Source organism: Tursiops truncatus, chromosome 20 (genome assembly GCF_011762595.2).
Source record: "Tursiops truncatus isolate mTurTru1 chromosome 20, mTurTru1.mat.Y, whole genome shotgun sequence".
NCBI lineage: Eukaryota > Metazoa > Chordata > Mammalia > Artiodactyla > Delphinidae > Tursiops > Tursiops truncatus.
The window spans coordinates 11,220,778-11,237,104 of record NC_047053.1 but is presented as its reverse complement, the minus strand read 5'-3'; the positions used below and the strand labels follow the sequence as shown (position 1 = coordinate 11,237,104).

The 16,327-nt window shown below is 36.7% G+C and overlaps 1 protein-coding gene across 4 annotated transcripts in view; it reads right to left on the bottom strand.

The window, feature by feature from the left end:
- UBE2G1 (ubiquitin conjugating enzyme E2 G1) overlaps positions 1 to 16,327 on the bottom strand; it is a 103,951-nt gene that overhangs the window by 10,556 nt on the left and 77,068 nt on the right. For all 4 annotated transcript variants that reach the window (XR_004523989.2, XR_004523990.2, XM_019926856.3 and 1 more), the window contains 3 exons: positions 14,306 to 14,403; positions 9,049 to 9,227; positions 4,913 to 5,035 (listed from right to left, as the gene is read on the bottom strand). Coding sequence is in view for 2 of the 4 variants with exons in the window: in XM_019926856.3 (XP_019782415.1) it covers positions 4,949 to 5,035; positions 9,049 to 9,227; positions 14,306 to 14,403 (364 nt within the window). In the remaining 2 variants the exon portion in view is untranslated. The remainder of the gene's footprint in view (positions 1 to 4,912; positions 5,036 to 9,048; positions 9,228 to 14,305; positions 14,404 to 16,327) is intronic.

Below are 16,327 nucleotides of genomic sequence, written 5' to 3'. Positions count from 1 at the left end.
CCTGATCCGGGAAGATCCCACATGCCGCGAAGCAACTAAGCCTGTGCGCCAAAACTACTGAGCCCGCGTGCCACAACTACTGAAGCCCGCATGCCTAGAGCCCGTGCTCCGCAACAAGAGAAGCCACCGCAATGAGAAGACCGCGCACAACGAAGAGTAGCCCCCACTTGCTGCAACTAGAGAAAGCCCACGCGCAACAACGAAGACCCAACGCAGCCAAAAATAAATAAGTAAAAATAAATAACTTTATAAAAAATAATAATAATAAAAAATAAAGATTATGTGGGCACCTCAACCCTACAGCTTACCTTGTTCTGTGCATTAGGTAGATGAGTAAAACATAGGCCCTTTTATAGAAGGTATTAGTTAAGTCATGGAGTCTGATGTGATTTCTTAATTTAATTTTCAAATGATTTCACTTTTAGTGCAATCCAAACAGATGACTGGAATTGGGTATTACTGAGGCATTATTTCCCAACTGCATCATATCACATGTAACAAAAGCAGTAAGACAAATTCATAAATGGCTAAAAGTTAAGACTCTAGGTGCTACAGTACTTCAGAAAGGGAAGAATTTGCTTGGGGATGAAGAGCAATAACTTCATGAAAGAAGGGAAATTTGAAATGGACCTCATCTCAAGTGGCAAAAGAAACAGAACACACATTCCAGACCCTTGGCACGGGAAATGGGTCGAGTATTTGAGTTGAATGAATGACGAGATACATTTCAGAAAGAGGGGGACTATATGAGCATAAGAGGGAAGCTACTAGTAATTGTTAATCAACATACAATAGACAAGACTGGGTCCCTGAATGCTAGTTAAGTACGTCTGCTTTAATTACTTTTTTGTTTGTTTGTTTTTTTGGCGGCACCACACAGCTTGTGGGATCTCAGTTCCCCAACCAGGAATTGAACCTGTGCCACGGCAGTGAAATCTTAACCACTATACCACCAGGAAACTCCCCTTAATTACTTATTAATCAATGTTTCCCAAAGAATGTTTGTCTTTGGCCATAAGTGGGCCAAAGGATCCTCATGATGAGGATGAGCTTCAGACTGAAAACAAAATGCAAAATCGTTTACTCAGTTCTTACCAATGAAAAACACACAGTTCAAAGACTATAATTTTTTACACAGAAGCCTGAGCTTAATAGTAACACAATAAGTTAGGAATAGTAACTAAAATTAACCATTAAAATATTAGAGCATTAATTTAATTCAAAATTCTGTCCTATCTAATGTCCAGCTGCCACACACACCCTTCTACAACAGTGCACAGCCATTACAATGCACGAATGAATTTATATGTAGGACTTGCAACTTTAAAGAAGGATGTGTAAGCAGTGCTGACCTGTTTGCCAAGATTTCCAGTTATTGCTTCCTACACCTTTAATTGTAAGTTCTCAGTTTAGTTTCATCATTAACAGTATATTATACTGTTTTTCAATTAACCTATTCTATGCAAGGAGGTATTTTGATTCAACATTATTATTTGCCTCCATCTTCTTTTTACATGAACCTTAATCTTGATAAGTATACTTTAAAGACGTGTATGTTATGATCAAGTATAAATTAACTCTAATCCCACCAACAAAGAATATATAATCCCTTACAAAATTAGTTTGTGACACTTCATTCGTACTTATTTATTTTATTTGCAATATACTATCAAGGTAAAAAAAACTCTTGATTATTTCCTAAATTTATAAAGTACTGTTTATAAGGTAAAATCACACATAAGCTTAGGCTTCAACCTATTATTTCCTTCCTCTCAATTCGTTGTTGTCGCCAAGCTCTTTTCTGACTGGAAAATAGTATGGGTAAGGAAAACAAGCCCTGAAGTGCTTGTTGTTCCTAAGATATTGTCCGACCCATAAAAGAACCAATGCAATAAATGAGCTGAGCTTCGTGAAGACTAACATGGCACTTGTATCCAGGACAAATATCTAGGATGAAGTGCAGGCCGACACAAAAGATGTTCAACTAGTAACAAGAACTTGACCTAAGGTGGTGGAAAGCAAGAGTCAAAAGAAAAGATGAGGATCACTGACTAGACATGTGGGAGGTATTAGATGTAATGATAATGAAATCAGGACAGGACTGTTAGCAAAAATAAACAAAACAGAAATAATTTGAAGACTGCAAGGTTATTGCTATATCTGTTGGGAACAAAGAGAAGTAAAGTTAATTTTCAGCATTTTAGGTTATTATAACAAGATCTAAAAGTAGATATGAGTCTTTTCAGAAACTTAGAGATAATCAAACATGAAAACAGAATGAAAAGTGGGTAGACTTTAGCTTAACTTCTGATTTACCTTTGCATTTGATACGTTTAATCATAAAAATCATAAATAAAAATTAAGACACTGTGATACCAGTTCAAGGATAGACAAGCCAACTAAGGAAACCTAGAAAGGTCAGAAACAGATCAACACATACCTGGAATGTAGTTTTACAACATAACCAACACTGCATATCAGTGGTGAAAGGATGGACTTGTAAATAAATGATGCAGTCAACAGTTATATATTAGGGGGAATCAAAGGGTAAAGTTGAACTCCAACTCATACCATACATCAACCAATTTCAGTGAATTCAACACATTTGTGAAAGGCAAAACCATAATAACTTTTAGAAGACAGTATACAATAGTAGCTTTCTGATGGCAGGGAAGAAACTAAGACACAAAAAGTAAAATGCATACAGGAAAGAACTAAAAAATTAAACTGCATTAAAATTAAGCACCTTGTTCATCCAAAGACACCATGGAAAAAGTGAACTGACAAGGATACAAATCAATAACCTTACTGAAAAACAGGAAAGACCAGAATAAGCATTTCACAGAGGAAGTGTCAATGGTCAAACACATGTTACAATACGCAATTGCATTGGTAACTAAGGCAACACACATTAAGTCCATAATGACATATCATTTTACACCAGATCAAAAACTTTGGGAAAACAAACTTTGAAGAACTCTGATAATATCAAATGTTAAAGAGAATATGGAACAAATGGAATCCTTGTCCTTGCCAAAAGGAGTATAAATAGATGCAACATTTTGGAAGACAATTTGGCATTATCTACTCAAAGTGGTGTGCATATACCTTTAACTTAATGCCACCCCTAGGTATACACCCAAGAAACTTTTTTTTTTTTTAATTTTTATTTTTTGCCGTACGCAGGCCTCTCACTGTTGTGGCCTCTCCCGTTGCCGAGCACAGGCTCCGGATGCGCAAGCTCAGAGGCCATGACTCACGGGCCCAGCCGCTCCGCGGCATGTGGGATCTTCCCGGACCAGGCCATGAACCCGTGTCCCCTGCATCGGCAGGTGGACTCTCAACCACTGCGCCACCAGGGAAGCCCCCAAGAAACTTTTGTAGTATCTCTGCAACAAGAAACAAGGATAGCCACATTCTCTGTAATAGCAAAAAACAGAGCAAAATAGGGGAATTCCCTGGTGGTCCAGTGGTTAGGACTCTGTGCTTTCACTGCCCTGGGCCCAGGTTCAATCCCTGATTGGGGAACTAAGATCCTGCAAGCCAGGAGGCATGGCCAAAAAAACCCAAAAGAACAAAAAACAAACAAACAAAAACACCAAGCAAAAACAAAACAAAACAACAACAAAAAAAGCAAAACAAACAAAAGAACCCCTCCCAAAATAGAGAAATAATGCAATGAGAATCAAGAGTAATTTATCTAATGAAATACTAAACAGTGAAAACAGAAGAAATATAACTGCACATAACAAAGACCAATTTCAAGAATATAATGATGAGCTAAAAGTCACAAAAGAATGCATACATTATAATTTCACATATATTCAGTTCAAAAATGTGGAATATGTTGTTTAGGAATACAAACTTGATGAAATTATGAAGAAAAGCAATGGTAAACAAAGAATTGGGAATATGAAAAAAGGATGGGGTAGGAGGGGAATATAGGAGAAGTAACAAGTAGTAATAAAGTTCTTTTTCTTTTTTAATATTGATTGATAGATTGACTGGCCACACCACACAGCTTGTGGGATCTTAGTTCCCCACCAGGGATTGAATCCGGACCCTCGGCAGTGAGAACACGGAGTCCTAACCACTGACTGGACCACCTGGGAATTCCTAAAGTTCTTTTGCTTAAAATAGGTGGCCAGGTACAGGGATGTATCATGTATTCTGATTTTTTAGATGCTACGTTTCATACACAGGTTTTATCACCTCGATATTTGATTTTAAAAAGGGAAACCAAATAACTTAAATATCACACATTTGGTCAATTCATCTACACCATGTCCTCTTCTAAGCCAGATGGGTGGCTGCTATCTTTGGCTCCTTGCTAGACTTAAAACGGACTTGTGGACAGACGGTATACAATAAAAGGGAAAATTTTCCTACTGGCCCTATAAGTAATAAACAAGGAGATAAAGACCAATTCAAACAAGAAAGGTAGATGTTTAATATAAAATATGATCCTTCTTTAAAAAAACTGGGAAACAAAAATTTAAGTCATTCTTTATTCATATAGCACAGTATGAAAAGATACAAGAAACTTCAATGCCTAGCTTAGTCAAAGATGGCAAACCAAAAGGTAAAACGGAGGAAACTTAAGCTTTAAAAAAAAACAGAACAGAACTTTATAATGAGAAATTTTACCATCAGTGAAAAGAAATAGACTGTTACCATACTAACAACCAGTTTAACACAGAATATCTAGTAAAAAACAGCTGTATTTACTGAAGGAAAAAGCAAGGGGATGACACTATTTCTGCTGAGAAATAAGAGACTACTGGATACTACCACTAAAAAATGAGGCCAATGAAAACAAGCAATTCAAATACCCAAATCACACAATTTCTAAAAACATTTATGACGTGTATAAAAATGCAAAAGAATAGGATGACTTTTTAAATGAACTTACCCTGAAATAAGTGAAGTTACAGCTGTTGAATAAATGTCACTCAAAAGCAGTCTCTTGGCTTTTTCTTACACAGCGGGCAACTTTCCTTTTGAATTCTCCATTTCTGTCTTCCCTCCATTCTTTCTGTAAGTACAAAAGTAACAGCAACTGATTTTATGTAAACTCCTCTTACAATCTCAAATACTAACTTTAATTTTGAATGTAATGCTTTGGTAATGTGAATACTTTTAAAATGTTAAAAAGTTGACAAGGTAGAAAAGTAGTCAAGAAACACTTTTGCAAGGCACTCTGCTAAGATACATGCAAATGACCTCTACAGGCAAAAGTCTCTTTAAAAAAGGAAAAGGCCCTGAAGATCATTAGCAGTTTTGTATTATGCTAAAAAGAAAGCTACGACTTACAAATAAGATATCCAGGCTATCTGAAGGATCACCAACTCTCCCTACTGGGTAGCAACCAGAAAATAAAGTAGACATAACAGTGCCTCCAATATCAAGTATATGGGTGTAATGCATCATACTGAGATGATACTGAGTACTATTTCTAGTGGGGGCGGGGGGATGAGGGGGTGGGACACATGACAGTGACAATATCACTATCACTGCCTGGCCCATAAAAATGGAACACAAAACAGCACCAGCATAGTTTCACAGGAGAATAGAGCTGATTTTACTTAGCATGTAAATACCAGGAAATTCTCACAAAAATGCCCAGCCCTTTTTTCCCCCCGCTATATCATCCATTTAGGGACAGCAAAGACTACAGAAATCTTCAATACTTGCCTGTGCAGAGGAAGAGATTTGAACAACAATTTTTGCCCTCAAAGCAAGGCACCCCAGAAAGCCAATCATTATAATAAATTATGAGATAAACTATAATGCTAACATCTACAGAGATCTGGAGATGTTTGATGAAATATTTATGGATAAAATGTTATTGTCTGTAATTACCTCATTATCATATTTAAGAAATTTTAAGGAGAAAGGGTCAATTCCAGAAAAGAAGGAAGGTCAATCTCAAGAAAAGAAAGAAAAAAAAATCACCTAAAAAGAGCACTTAGCAGAGAAAAGTTAAGACTGAGAGCAGGGAGATGAGATAGAAAGCTATTACAATAATGTAGGTAAGAAGTTAAAAGGACTCAAATCAATGGCAGAGGGGTGGAAAGGAATTTAGATATATAATTTGACTGACATTCTCTGGTGACACACAAGACTGGGCAAGGATGACTTCTAGGTAGAAGATAGATTGGTAGATGATGGTTCAAAGCAGGAGCTAGCTAATAACAGAGTCGCCATTTGTTGAATCCACTATGCCACACACTGTGGATGACCAGATGGGTGGTGTTATCATCTGCATTTTACATGTGAAGAACCTACGGAATCAATAGACCAAAAAGCACATATGTTTATCTCTTAGCTCTCCTAAGATCCTATTAAAATGATCATACTGGAATTATTTTTTTAAGGTATAAATCCTCACTGTCAAAGAAAATGGCATTAAAATCATCCGATAATGGGGAGAAATTTCTTCTGGAAGACCAAAAGTAGATGGAAGAACAATGAAACGTACATTAGAGGAGAGAAAGTAATAGCCTACAGGAGTCTCAATGGAACCCCAGCAAAGGAGGGAAAAGGACCTATTGAACAGAACTCTGAAGTTAAAGTTTGGAAATGACAGCTCTGAGAAGTCAGTAAGAAGTGGGGGTGAGGTGCATGCCACAGCTAAAGAAGACCCAGTGCAGTCAAATAAATAAATAAATAAATATTTTTTAAAAAAAGATGTGGGGCTGAGGGACTTCCCTGGTGGTCCAGTGGTTAAGACTTCACGCTCTCAATGCAGGGGGCTCAGGTTAGATCCCTGGTCATGAAACTAGATCCTGCATGCTGCAACTAAGAGCCCGCATGCCACAACTAAAGATCCCGCATGCTGAAACTTAAGATCTCACATACCGCAACTAAGACCTGGAGCAGCCAAACAAATAAATAAATGAAGTGGGGCTGAAAAGAGATTGACAGAAAGTCTATATGACTCAATAGCTTGGCCCTTCCTCCTACCTACACCCAAAATTAATACCTTCCTAAAATAATAACGATGATATATAGATTTTATATAAATATACTGAAGACCACTAGAATTAGAGCTGCTAGTGTGAGTATTGGTACTGAAAGTAATTACTTCTTCACTTTGGCATTTAAATGGTACCCCTCTTCCTCCAACTCACTCTTAGTTTATTTTTTTTTTCACTCTTAGTTTAACATCTGGCTTATTACTCACACACTCTTGAGTGAAACCAATTCTGCACACATGCGCCCCTTATGTTGTTTGGACTGATACTTGACTTATTAGAAGTTAGAATGGTTTTCTGCCAGTGTTTACTTCAATTCAATTACTAAATTCAAAAATTCAAAGCCAGAGATTTGAAAGGGGGTTATTATATGTAGTGTTTTTCTACATGTAAGATTTCACCCAAGTTTTTATGTAGGTTTGAAATAACAAGGAAAAAAGGTGAATTTAATCTCCCAGCTTTCACATATACTAACAAAGTTTCCAAGAATAAGAATTAGAACAAAAGGATTGTTAAAGAAGGATAGACGGCTGAGGAACTAGGACTATTCTAGATTAAAGGAGACTAATAAAACATGAATACAGGACTTCTGTGGCGGTCCAGTGGTTAAGACTGCACGCTTCCACTGCAGGGGGCATGGGTTTGATCCCTGGTCAGGGAACTAAGATCCCACATGCCGTGGAGTGCAGTGCAGCCAAAAAAAAATTAACAAATAAATAAAATAATTTTTAAAAAAAAGGAGAAGGAAGAGAAGACCAAAAAAAAGAAAATAAAAACAATAATGTAAAAATGAGAAACCTACAGTAAAATGGTAAGAAATACCAACCTTTACAAAATAAAAAATAAATAAATAAGTAAAAAATAAATAAAACGAATACAAAATGTAACGTGAGGACTTCCCTGGTGACGCACTGGTTAAGAAACCACCTGCCAATGCAGGGGACATGGGTTCAAGCCCTGGTTCAGGAGATCCCACATGCCGTAGAGCAACTAAGCCCATGTGCCACAACTACTGACGCCCACACGCCTAGAGCCTGTGCTCCTCAACAAGAGATGCCACCACAATGAGAAGCCCGAGCACTACAATGAAGAACAGCCCCCACTCAACACAACTAGAGAAAGCCCTCGTGGAGCAACAAAGACCCAACACAGCCAAAATTAATTAATTTTTCAAAAGCAATGTGGGTTCCTAAAATTCTGGATTCTGCCGCCCCACCCATTTCGTTCTTAGGAGATACACGCTGAAGTATTTAAGTATATACTTAACCATAAAGATCTGTAAAGTATTCTCAGTTTAGCAAATAATAATAATGATAATAACAACGTTGTAAAATGTCCACATTTGTGAACCTGTATGTGTAGGGTATAGGGGTGTTTAAGGGTGTTTATAACTAATGCAACATTTTGTAGGTCTGAAAGTTTTAAAAATAAAAGCTTGGGAATAATAATATGGACCTACTAGGGACCTGATAATAAGTTCTCATAGGTATGACAGCTGTTTTATAGTTATATAGGATAGTGTCCTTATTCCTTTTTTTTTTTTAATTTATTTTTTTGGGGGGTGCTACGTTGGGTCTTTGTTGCTGCTCGCAGGCTTTCTCTAGTTGCGACGAGCACGGGCTACTCTTCATTGTGGTGTGCGGGCTTCTCACTGAGGTGGCTTCTCTTGATGTGGAGCACGGGCTCTAGGCGCACAGGCTTCAGTAGTTGTGGCTCGTGGGCTGTAGAGCACAGGCCCAGTGGTTGTGGCACACGGGTTTAGCTGGTCCACAGCATGTAGGATCTTCCTGGACCAGGGATCGAACCCATGTCCCCTGCATTGGCAGGAGGATTCTTAACCACTGCACCAACAGGGAATCCCCTAGTGTCCTTATTCTTAAAAGATGCAGGTACAAATATTTAGGGGTAAAGCTTAGTTACGTCTTACTTATCTTTGTACAGATTCATGAAAAAATTAAATGAATAAAAACATATATCATACACATCCACACATATATACTTATAAAGTTACTATAGTTCTAATCAAGTTTAATTAAACGGGAGGGGAGATGTGTGCATGTGACCACCTTACCGCAGCGTCAACATTAGCAGGTGAGTCTCCATTAGGGTCTGCCAGCATAGAAATGACACTAATCATGATGGTTTCCACGGTGTGAATAGGCAGCCAGCGTTCCTCGGGCTTTTCATAACCATATTTATCTTCCCCGGGCTCATGAAGAATAGAAATGCATACATCACCATTTTTATCAACTGCAAAATTAAAGAATAAGATTACTGTTTTAAATATTTAAAATAATTTGGCTATACATAAAATACATATTATAATAAACATGGTCCCAATTCCCACGGCATCTGTATAAAATTCAATACCACTGTACCACTGAAAAGATACAGAAGTTAATTTCCAAAATGGAACCTGTTAACCTTTTAGGAAGACCGAAGATTTTACCAAGTAGGATCCACCTGACAAACCCAAAAGGAATGTAAGCTACCTTTTTCATTTGTGCAAAATTTCAAGACACATAGTATGTAGATGGTGCCTAGCATTTACATGTAATAAATACAATGAAATGAAGAAATGGCATCTGTTGAATCTGTTCTTCATTTGCAGAAAGTATATGGTCTAAACACCAGAATTGAGTTTCTGGATAATGAATTCCTAGTTTCCCCACTAACTTATTGATTGAAATTGTTAATAGTCAAAGGTCTAGAGACTTTCCTAAGAAAAAAATAAAAGGTAACATGATAATATACTTTTAAAATCACATAAAGGCAAAATTATATTTTCAGGGAAAAAGTATACTCAAATCCACAAAAGGAACATGTTATATTGCTAGTGAAAATTCATCAACGTAAGTGATATTCATTAGGCCCCTAATCTATAAAACGGTTTTAAAATCCAAGCCACAAATTAATTGTTGATCAAAAGGGGTAGAGGAGTCCTAATCCACATTTACATCACACAAATATTCCCTATTAGGGAACTATCAAAATCATAACATTCATTAATCTTCTACAGTGAAATTTTCCCTATTGCAAAAAGCATACTTATTGGAGAAATGTTAGAAAAGACAGAAAAGTATAAAATTTTGGTGAAAAACTTTTTAACCAAATTTCCAAATCCTATAAACAACCAATGACACTATTTATGTATATTTCATCCCTGACTTCCTACCTAAAGTCCAACAAATTTATGATAGGTATAATGTTAAAGCCTACTTTTCACCTCCTAACTCAAGCACTCCCCTGCTATTATTAACTCTGGGTAACCAGAGTCAAAGTTCGTGTGCACTGTGGCTCTACGATAAATGCTTCTTGAACGCGTGCCGTGTGCCAGGCACCCACCACCTGACATGGAGTTCAGCGGTGAATGCAACATTCAAGACTCATGCCTTCAATGTCTTGTATATGAGCTGTTCTGCAATTAAGGTTCCTTTTCCCAACTCACCTACACCTCCTAGTAAAATCTCTTAACTAAAATGAAATAACTAACTAGATCAAGAATAACAACAGCAAAACTTGTGACAGCACTATAAAGTTGAACAGAAAATGCTTACACAGTATTAAGATATTTTCCTCACTTACACTTAAAATTTTTTCTTTGGAAGTCATTTTCTTTGAGAACATTTAACATCAAATGTTTGTACAGAATTCTATCAGAGAGAATCTATTTGAGACCCATTTTCCTTTTATAAAAATTATCGTAATTTAGCACCTTTAAAATTTTTTAACCTTGTGTCATTTCAAACATACAGTTTAGTTTCTTAGAAAGAGGTTTTTACGCTTAATGCCTATTACCAAATTACACTTTAAAAATGCAAGATATGAGCTGATAATTCTGAGTGACAAGGCAATAAAACTAAGATTTTTCTTTATTGAAAAAATTTTTAATTTCACAACTGAAATCTAGTTTAAAATACTTTTAGGGGCTAAATTTTTCCATGTACAGAAACTTTATGTATTTCCTCTTTAGTCAAATGTCTGTTCATGTCCTTTACCCATTTATGTACTCAATGTTTAGTTTTCTTCTTGCCAAACTGCTTCTTAATTTTCCTTGTTTAATTTTTGCCTGTTATTTTTTTTCTTTCATTTCAATACCCCAATAATGTTTTTTAATGGCTGGCCTTATTATCTGACACAAGATTCATTTAAGAATCCCATACTGAATTTAGTTACCATTTCTCTTTCCTCTTTATAGTCTTCCAATATTTATTGCTTTTGAAACTAGAAACTCCTTGTTCCTAACACCCAGAAAATAATATTCACTATTTTTAAAAACCACTTGAAACTTTTTATTCCATTTAGAGTTTTAATTCACTTTGCTGTTTGGTGTGAAGAAAATTTCTAAATCAATTTCCCCATAAGTAGCTAGCCAACAGTCTCAGCATCAATGACTGAAAAGAAAACACAGCTCTTCTTCCATCTTGAAACTAAACTACCTGAACCATGCATACCCTTCAAGCTATCTCCCTTCTCTTGAAGCTGTGCTCTAAAATCAGGAAAATCTGATTTCCCCTCGTCTTCTCTATTTACACTTGGGTACTCTCTTTTTTGCCTTATGGGAAACTGCCTTCTGCTTCCAAACAGGATGCTATGACTATTCTCACAAAGTGACTGGGAAAACATATTCTCCTGGGTATTTTTAAAGTCAACCCTTCTGGGCCCAAAACAACTGATACCGTTGAGGACACCTTCCTGGACACATTTTCCTCTCTTACTTCCGTGGCTCACTTCCTTTCCCTGGTTCTTGAAGCCATTCTCTCAATCACTTTCTTTTCCTTTTCCTTTGTCTGACTTTTGATGTTATCCTAATCTCCAAAATTAATCCTCTTTTCCCTAAGTAAATTAAACCATTCATTATATCACAGTGTTACCCACCGTCTCCCCCCCGCCAGCTTTATTAAGATATAATTGACAGAAAACGTTGTGTAAGTTTAAGGTATACCACATGATGATTTGATATCGTTACCTGTCATCTTGATGTCAGTAGCTTCCAAGGCCCTAAGCTCACTGCTGAGCCTTGACTAGTTTTCTTTAATTACCTAAGTGGTTATGGCAACTGCACCTCCAGAAAAACAAGTCTCAAATTGAGTGCATCTAAGTCATACAAATGACTTGTATGACTTTACCATATAATAATTTTTAATAAAACAGCTTTTGAGATATAATTCATGCATTTGAAGTATACAATTTAATGGTTTCTAGTATGTTTAGAGTTGTATAACCATCACCACGATCAATTTTACAATATATTCATCACCACAGAAAGAAATGCCGTACCCATTAGCAATTGATAAAATCCTCTATCTCCTAGCTATTTTGTCTGGTTTTCCCTTCCAAACCTTCCCCCGTGAGTATAAACTTTCTAGACATAAATATAGTCATGATGAACCTACTATACAGCTTTAAAACTATTGAGTCCCCACGACTAAAGATACATATTCAAAATTCTATTTAAGAATCACATTCTCCATCATTCCCTGACTCCCTCTTCTATGCTACCAAACACCTTTATAACAACATCACTGTTGTCTCTGTTTCACCATTAAACTTATGTCCGTCTTTCCCTTATACATACCATAATATCCTTACAGAAAGACCATAACTCGATCATCTTTGTATCTCCAGCACCTAGCAGAAATTCAAATGCTGGTTTTTCCCCTCATTCCCACTGCAGACCACTCTCACTCTCCTTTCTAAGTCTAGCTCCTTCTGAACCTGCCATCCCTGGCCCATTGCCTCCTCGGGTATCCTTTCTTCACAAAGCATCCCTTCACTCAAATCACGTCTTAATTACTTCACTCTCTAATGCCTTCTCCCTTATGGTCTGCAAACCAACAATCCCTTCAACCTTAAAAAACAAAGAAAATAAACACTCATTTCAGTTGCCTTCTTAAACTACGGAGGCCACTGCTATTGTTCCTCTTAACAGAGGTTCCATGTACTGCTTACATATATTCTCTCATGTAACTCTCACAGATAGAGAAACTAAGGTTCAAGAGGCTTTTACCTACAGTAATATAGCTAATTTGTGGTAGAGACAACATTCAGAAACTTCGTTACATTTTCCTTTGAAATAGGTGGAAAAAGATTGACTTACACATCAAATAATTCAAGAGAAGGCAGGAGAAACTGCCAAAAGGCTAGGAAGAAATGAAAGAAACGTCCAAGGCAGATGTGGTCAATTCGTGCCTCCATATATCTTGTAGGATTATCGCTAATGTGTTCTACCAGAAAGAAATTATTTTTCTCCCTTCTTCCTGGTGCAAAAATTAACTATGTCTTTTGTCATCACTGCTATCTTAGATGTGATGAAATATGGCGGCTTCCTTGGTTCCCAATAGTTTTCCATTTGCCAGTCTAGTCTCTCCTAAGTAAGACTCATCTGTTTTTCAAGTCACTGGGTGCTATTACACTTCCTTGAAACAAAGCCTTGGTTTATTCATGCATCTGTTACCCTCACTGATTTTTGCTTAAACTAATATATAAGGGTTTCTCTTCCTTACAACTGAAAGTCTGGACTATGAGAAGTAGAATGAAGATCAGTGTAATTGTCTAAAAAGACAACTTTGATGACAAAATACTGATAGTCAAAATACTTAGGAAAGAAATTCTTGCAAGCTCTATCATACAAAACAAGGCCAAAAGTTCAGGGAGACTGTGTATACACATAGTTTATCTGGCCTAACCTTTGGCTCACAAAGTGAATTTTAAATGGTAGTACATCTTTGGGTAAAAAAGTCAATGTCACCATTTTATGCACTGCAGTACTGGATACTTTTGAAGGTTTAAACACACAGTATTGTATCTCATTTGATCCTATCAATCACCTTATGATGTAGGTAAGACATTCCTTTTTGACAGCTAAGAACATACATTAAAAGTTAAGCGTTGTCCATAGTCTAGGAGCTAAGATGAGAAAATAGAAATTAAAAATCCAGGTTTAATTACTTCTAAGCTCTTTGTAATAGCCAATGAGTCACCTAATACCTTGGAAATTATCTCCTCAATTATAAGAGCTCTATTAATGCTGAATATCACCCACCAACCCTGCCTCCAGTTAGGAACATCATGAGTCTCAAAACGAGCTGAAAACTAAGTAAGTAAATAAATAAGTAAATGAAGATTTTTTTCCCCATGTGATCTCTGTCAATTCTTCTCTTCTAAGGAATCTAAATCCAAGCCCATGTGCATAACAAACACAACAAACTTAGTACAAAAATTCCAACGCAATTTCATTGAGAACTACACCTTCCTTATTGACCTTGAAAACTTCAGGGACAGGCCATCATACTTGCAAATGTAAAAGTAAAACTAGATAAACTTACCATTTGGGTGCCAGATTTCTGTAATGAATTTCATTTTAGGAGGCCGAAGGGGATAATCTTTTGGGAAAGTGAGATGAGCCTTAAAAACACCACCTTCACTGGAAATACAAAAACAAAAACAAGTTCTTGCCTATAAGTTCCTGCTTATAAATAAGAAAATTATTAAAACAAACATAAAACAAGGATGCTAGTGCTAACATTATAAACAAAATAAATAATCTGGATTTCAAGCAGTTTACTTTACTCAAATATCCAGTTTAATAAACTGTCATACCTACCACCTTATTAAACTCTCAAAAAAACAGTAAAATGAAAGAAACAGCTTTAAAAAAAGGCATCCAGATCAGATTACACGACTGCTGTGCTACAAACCTTTTAATCTCTTCCCACTGCACTTAAAACAAAATTTAAAAGTTAAGTTTAACATTGCCTATCAGGGTCAAGTTGCCAATTTCTCTACGTTGATCTCAATCTTCCACTCTTCTCTCTAGTTCCAGCCAGTCTTCTTTCTGTTCTTCAAACACAACAAGCTTTTTCTCATCTGAGAGCTTATGTATTTTCTTATTCCCTCTCTGGGAACAGTTGTGCTGACCTTCAATCCATCCATCCATTTATTCATCTTATCATTTAACAAATATTTATTCAGTCTTTACGTGTCAGACACTGGGAGTACAGCAGTGAACAAAGCATAAAGTCTCTCAAGGAGTTTATAATTGGTGACTTTCCAAAGTAGGGCTGTGCAACAGAACTTTCACACACTAGAGGTGGTTTATAGTTATGCTGGCCAATATGTTAGCCACCAACCACTTGTATCAATAATATGGCGAGGGCCTCCCTGGTGGCGCAGTGGTTGAGAGTCCGCCTGCCAGTGCAGGGGACACGGGTTCGTGCCCCAGTCTGGGAAGATCTCACATGTCGCGGAGCGGCTGGGCCCGTGAGCCATGGCCGCTGAGCCTGCGCGTCCGGAGCCTGTGCTCTGCAACGGGAGAGGTCACAACAGTGAGAGGCCCACGTACCACAAAAAAAAAAAAAAATATATATATATATATATGGCTAGTACAACTGAGGAACGGAATTTTTAATCTTGTTTAATTCTAATAGGCACATGTGGCTGTGACTGTTGTGTTAAGGCACTGCAGAGCACTGTCATTTGCTTAGGAACTGTTGCTGAACAACTGTCAAAACAACGTAAGTCATTGTTGAAGAAAACCAATGAAAAAAAGTCAGCCTTATGGGGCAAAAACGACAAAGCCCCTGACTTGTGTCCTTGGTACTAGCTGTTTCCTCTGTTTGAAACACTGTTCTCCCTTTGTCATATTCAGAACTCAGCTTAAATGTTACCTCTTGAGAATGATTTTACTTGACTACCCAATCTTAACTAGCCACTGTGTCCCTCTATCACATGGACCTCTTTTCATTTCTTTATTGCAAAAGCAATTCACACCTCTGATTCTCTTATTGTAAGATGTGCACCCCATCAGAGCAGGGTCATCTGACTGTGTTTGTTTCAGATCATCGAGAAATGGAATCCTCAGCTCATTAAATGGTTTTCATTCATTAAACAAATAAATAATGATTATCTACCTATGGGAGGCACTGTTGTATGTAAAAGAATACAACAGGGACCAAAACATTAGAGATCACTGATTTATGGCACTTACCATTCTAGAGTCAGAGGAAAGTATCAAGAAAAATACCGGTAATAAATACTGGAATGATATGAGCAATCTATTGTTAAAATTTTTTTTTAATCTATAGAATAAGCCCATTTGCCTTTACAAAGAAAAAGTGAGGGTATGTTTATATACAAATAGAAAAATGTCTGGAAACATGACACCAATATATAATAATAATGGTTAATTAACTCTGAAGCACAAGATTATGAGATTTTTTTACTTTCTGCTTTGTACATTTTGATATACCATGAATTTTTAACCACAAGCAAGTATTAATTCTTATTGCCTTTTTCTAATCATAAAAGCAAGATGAGGGGAGTTAAAGAAAGGTAGATCATTAACACCA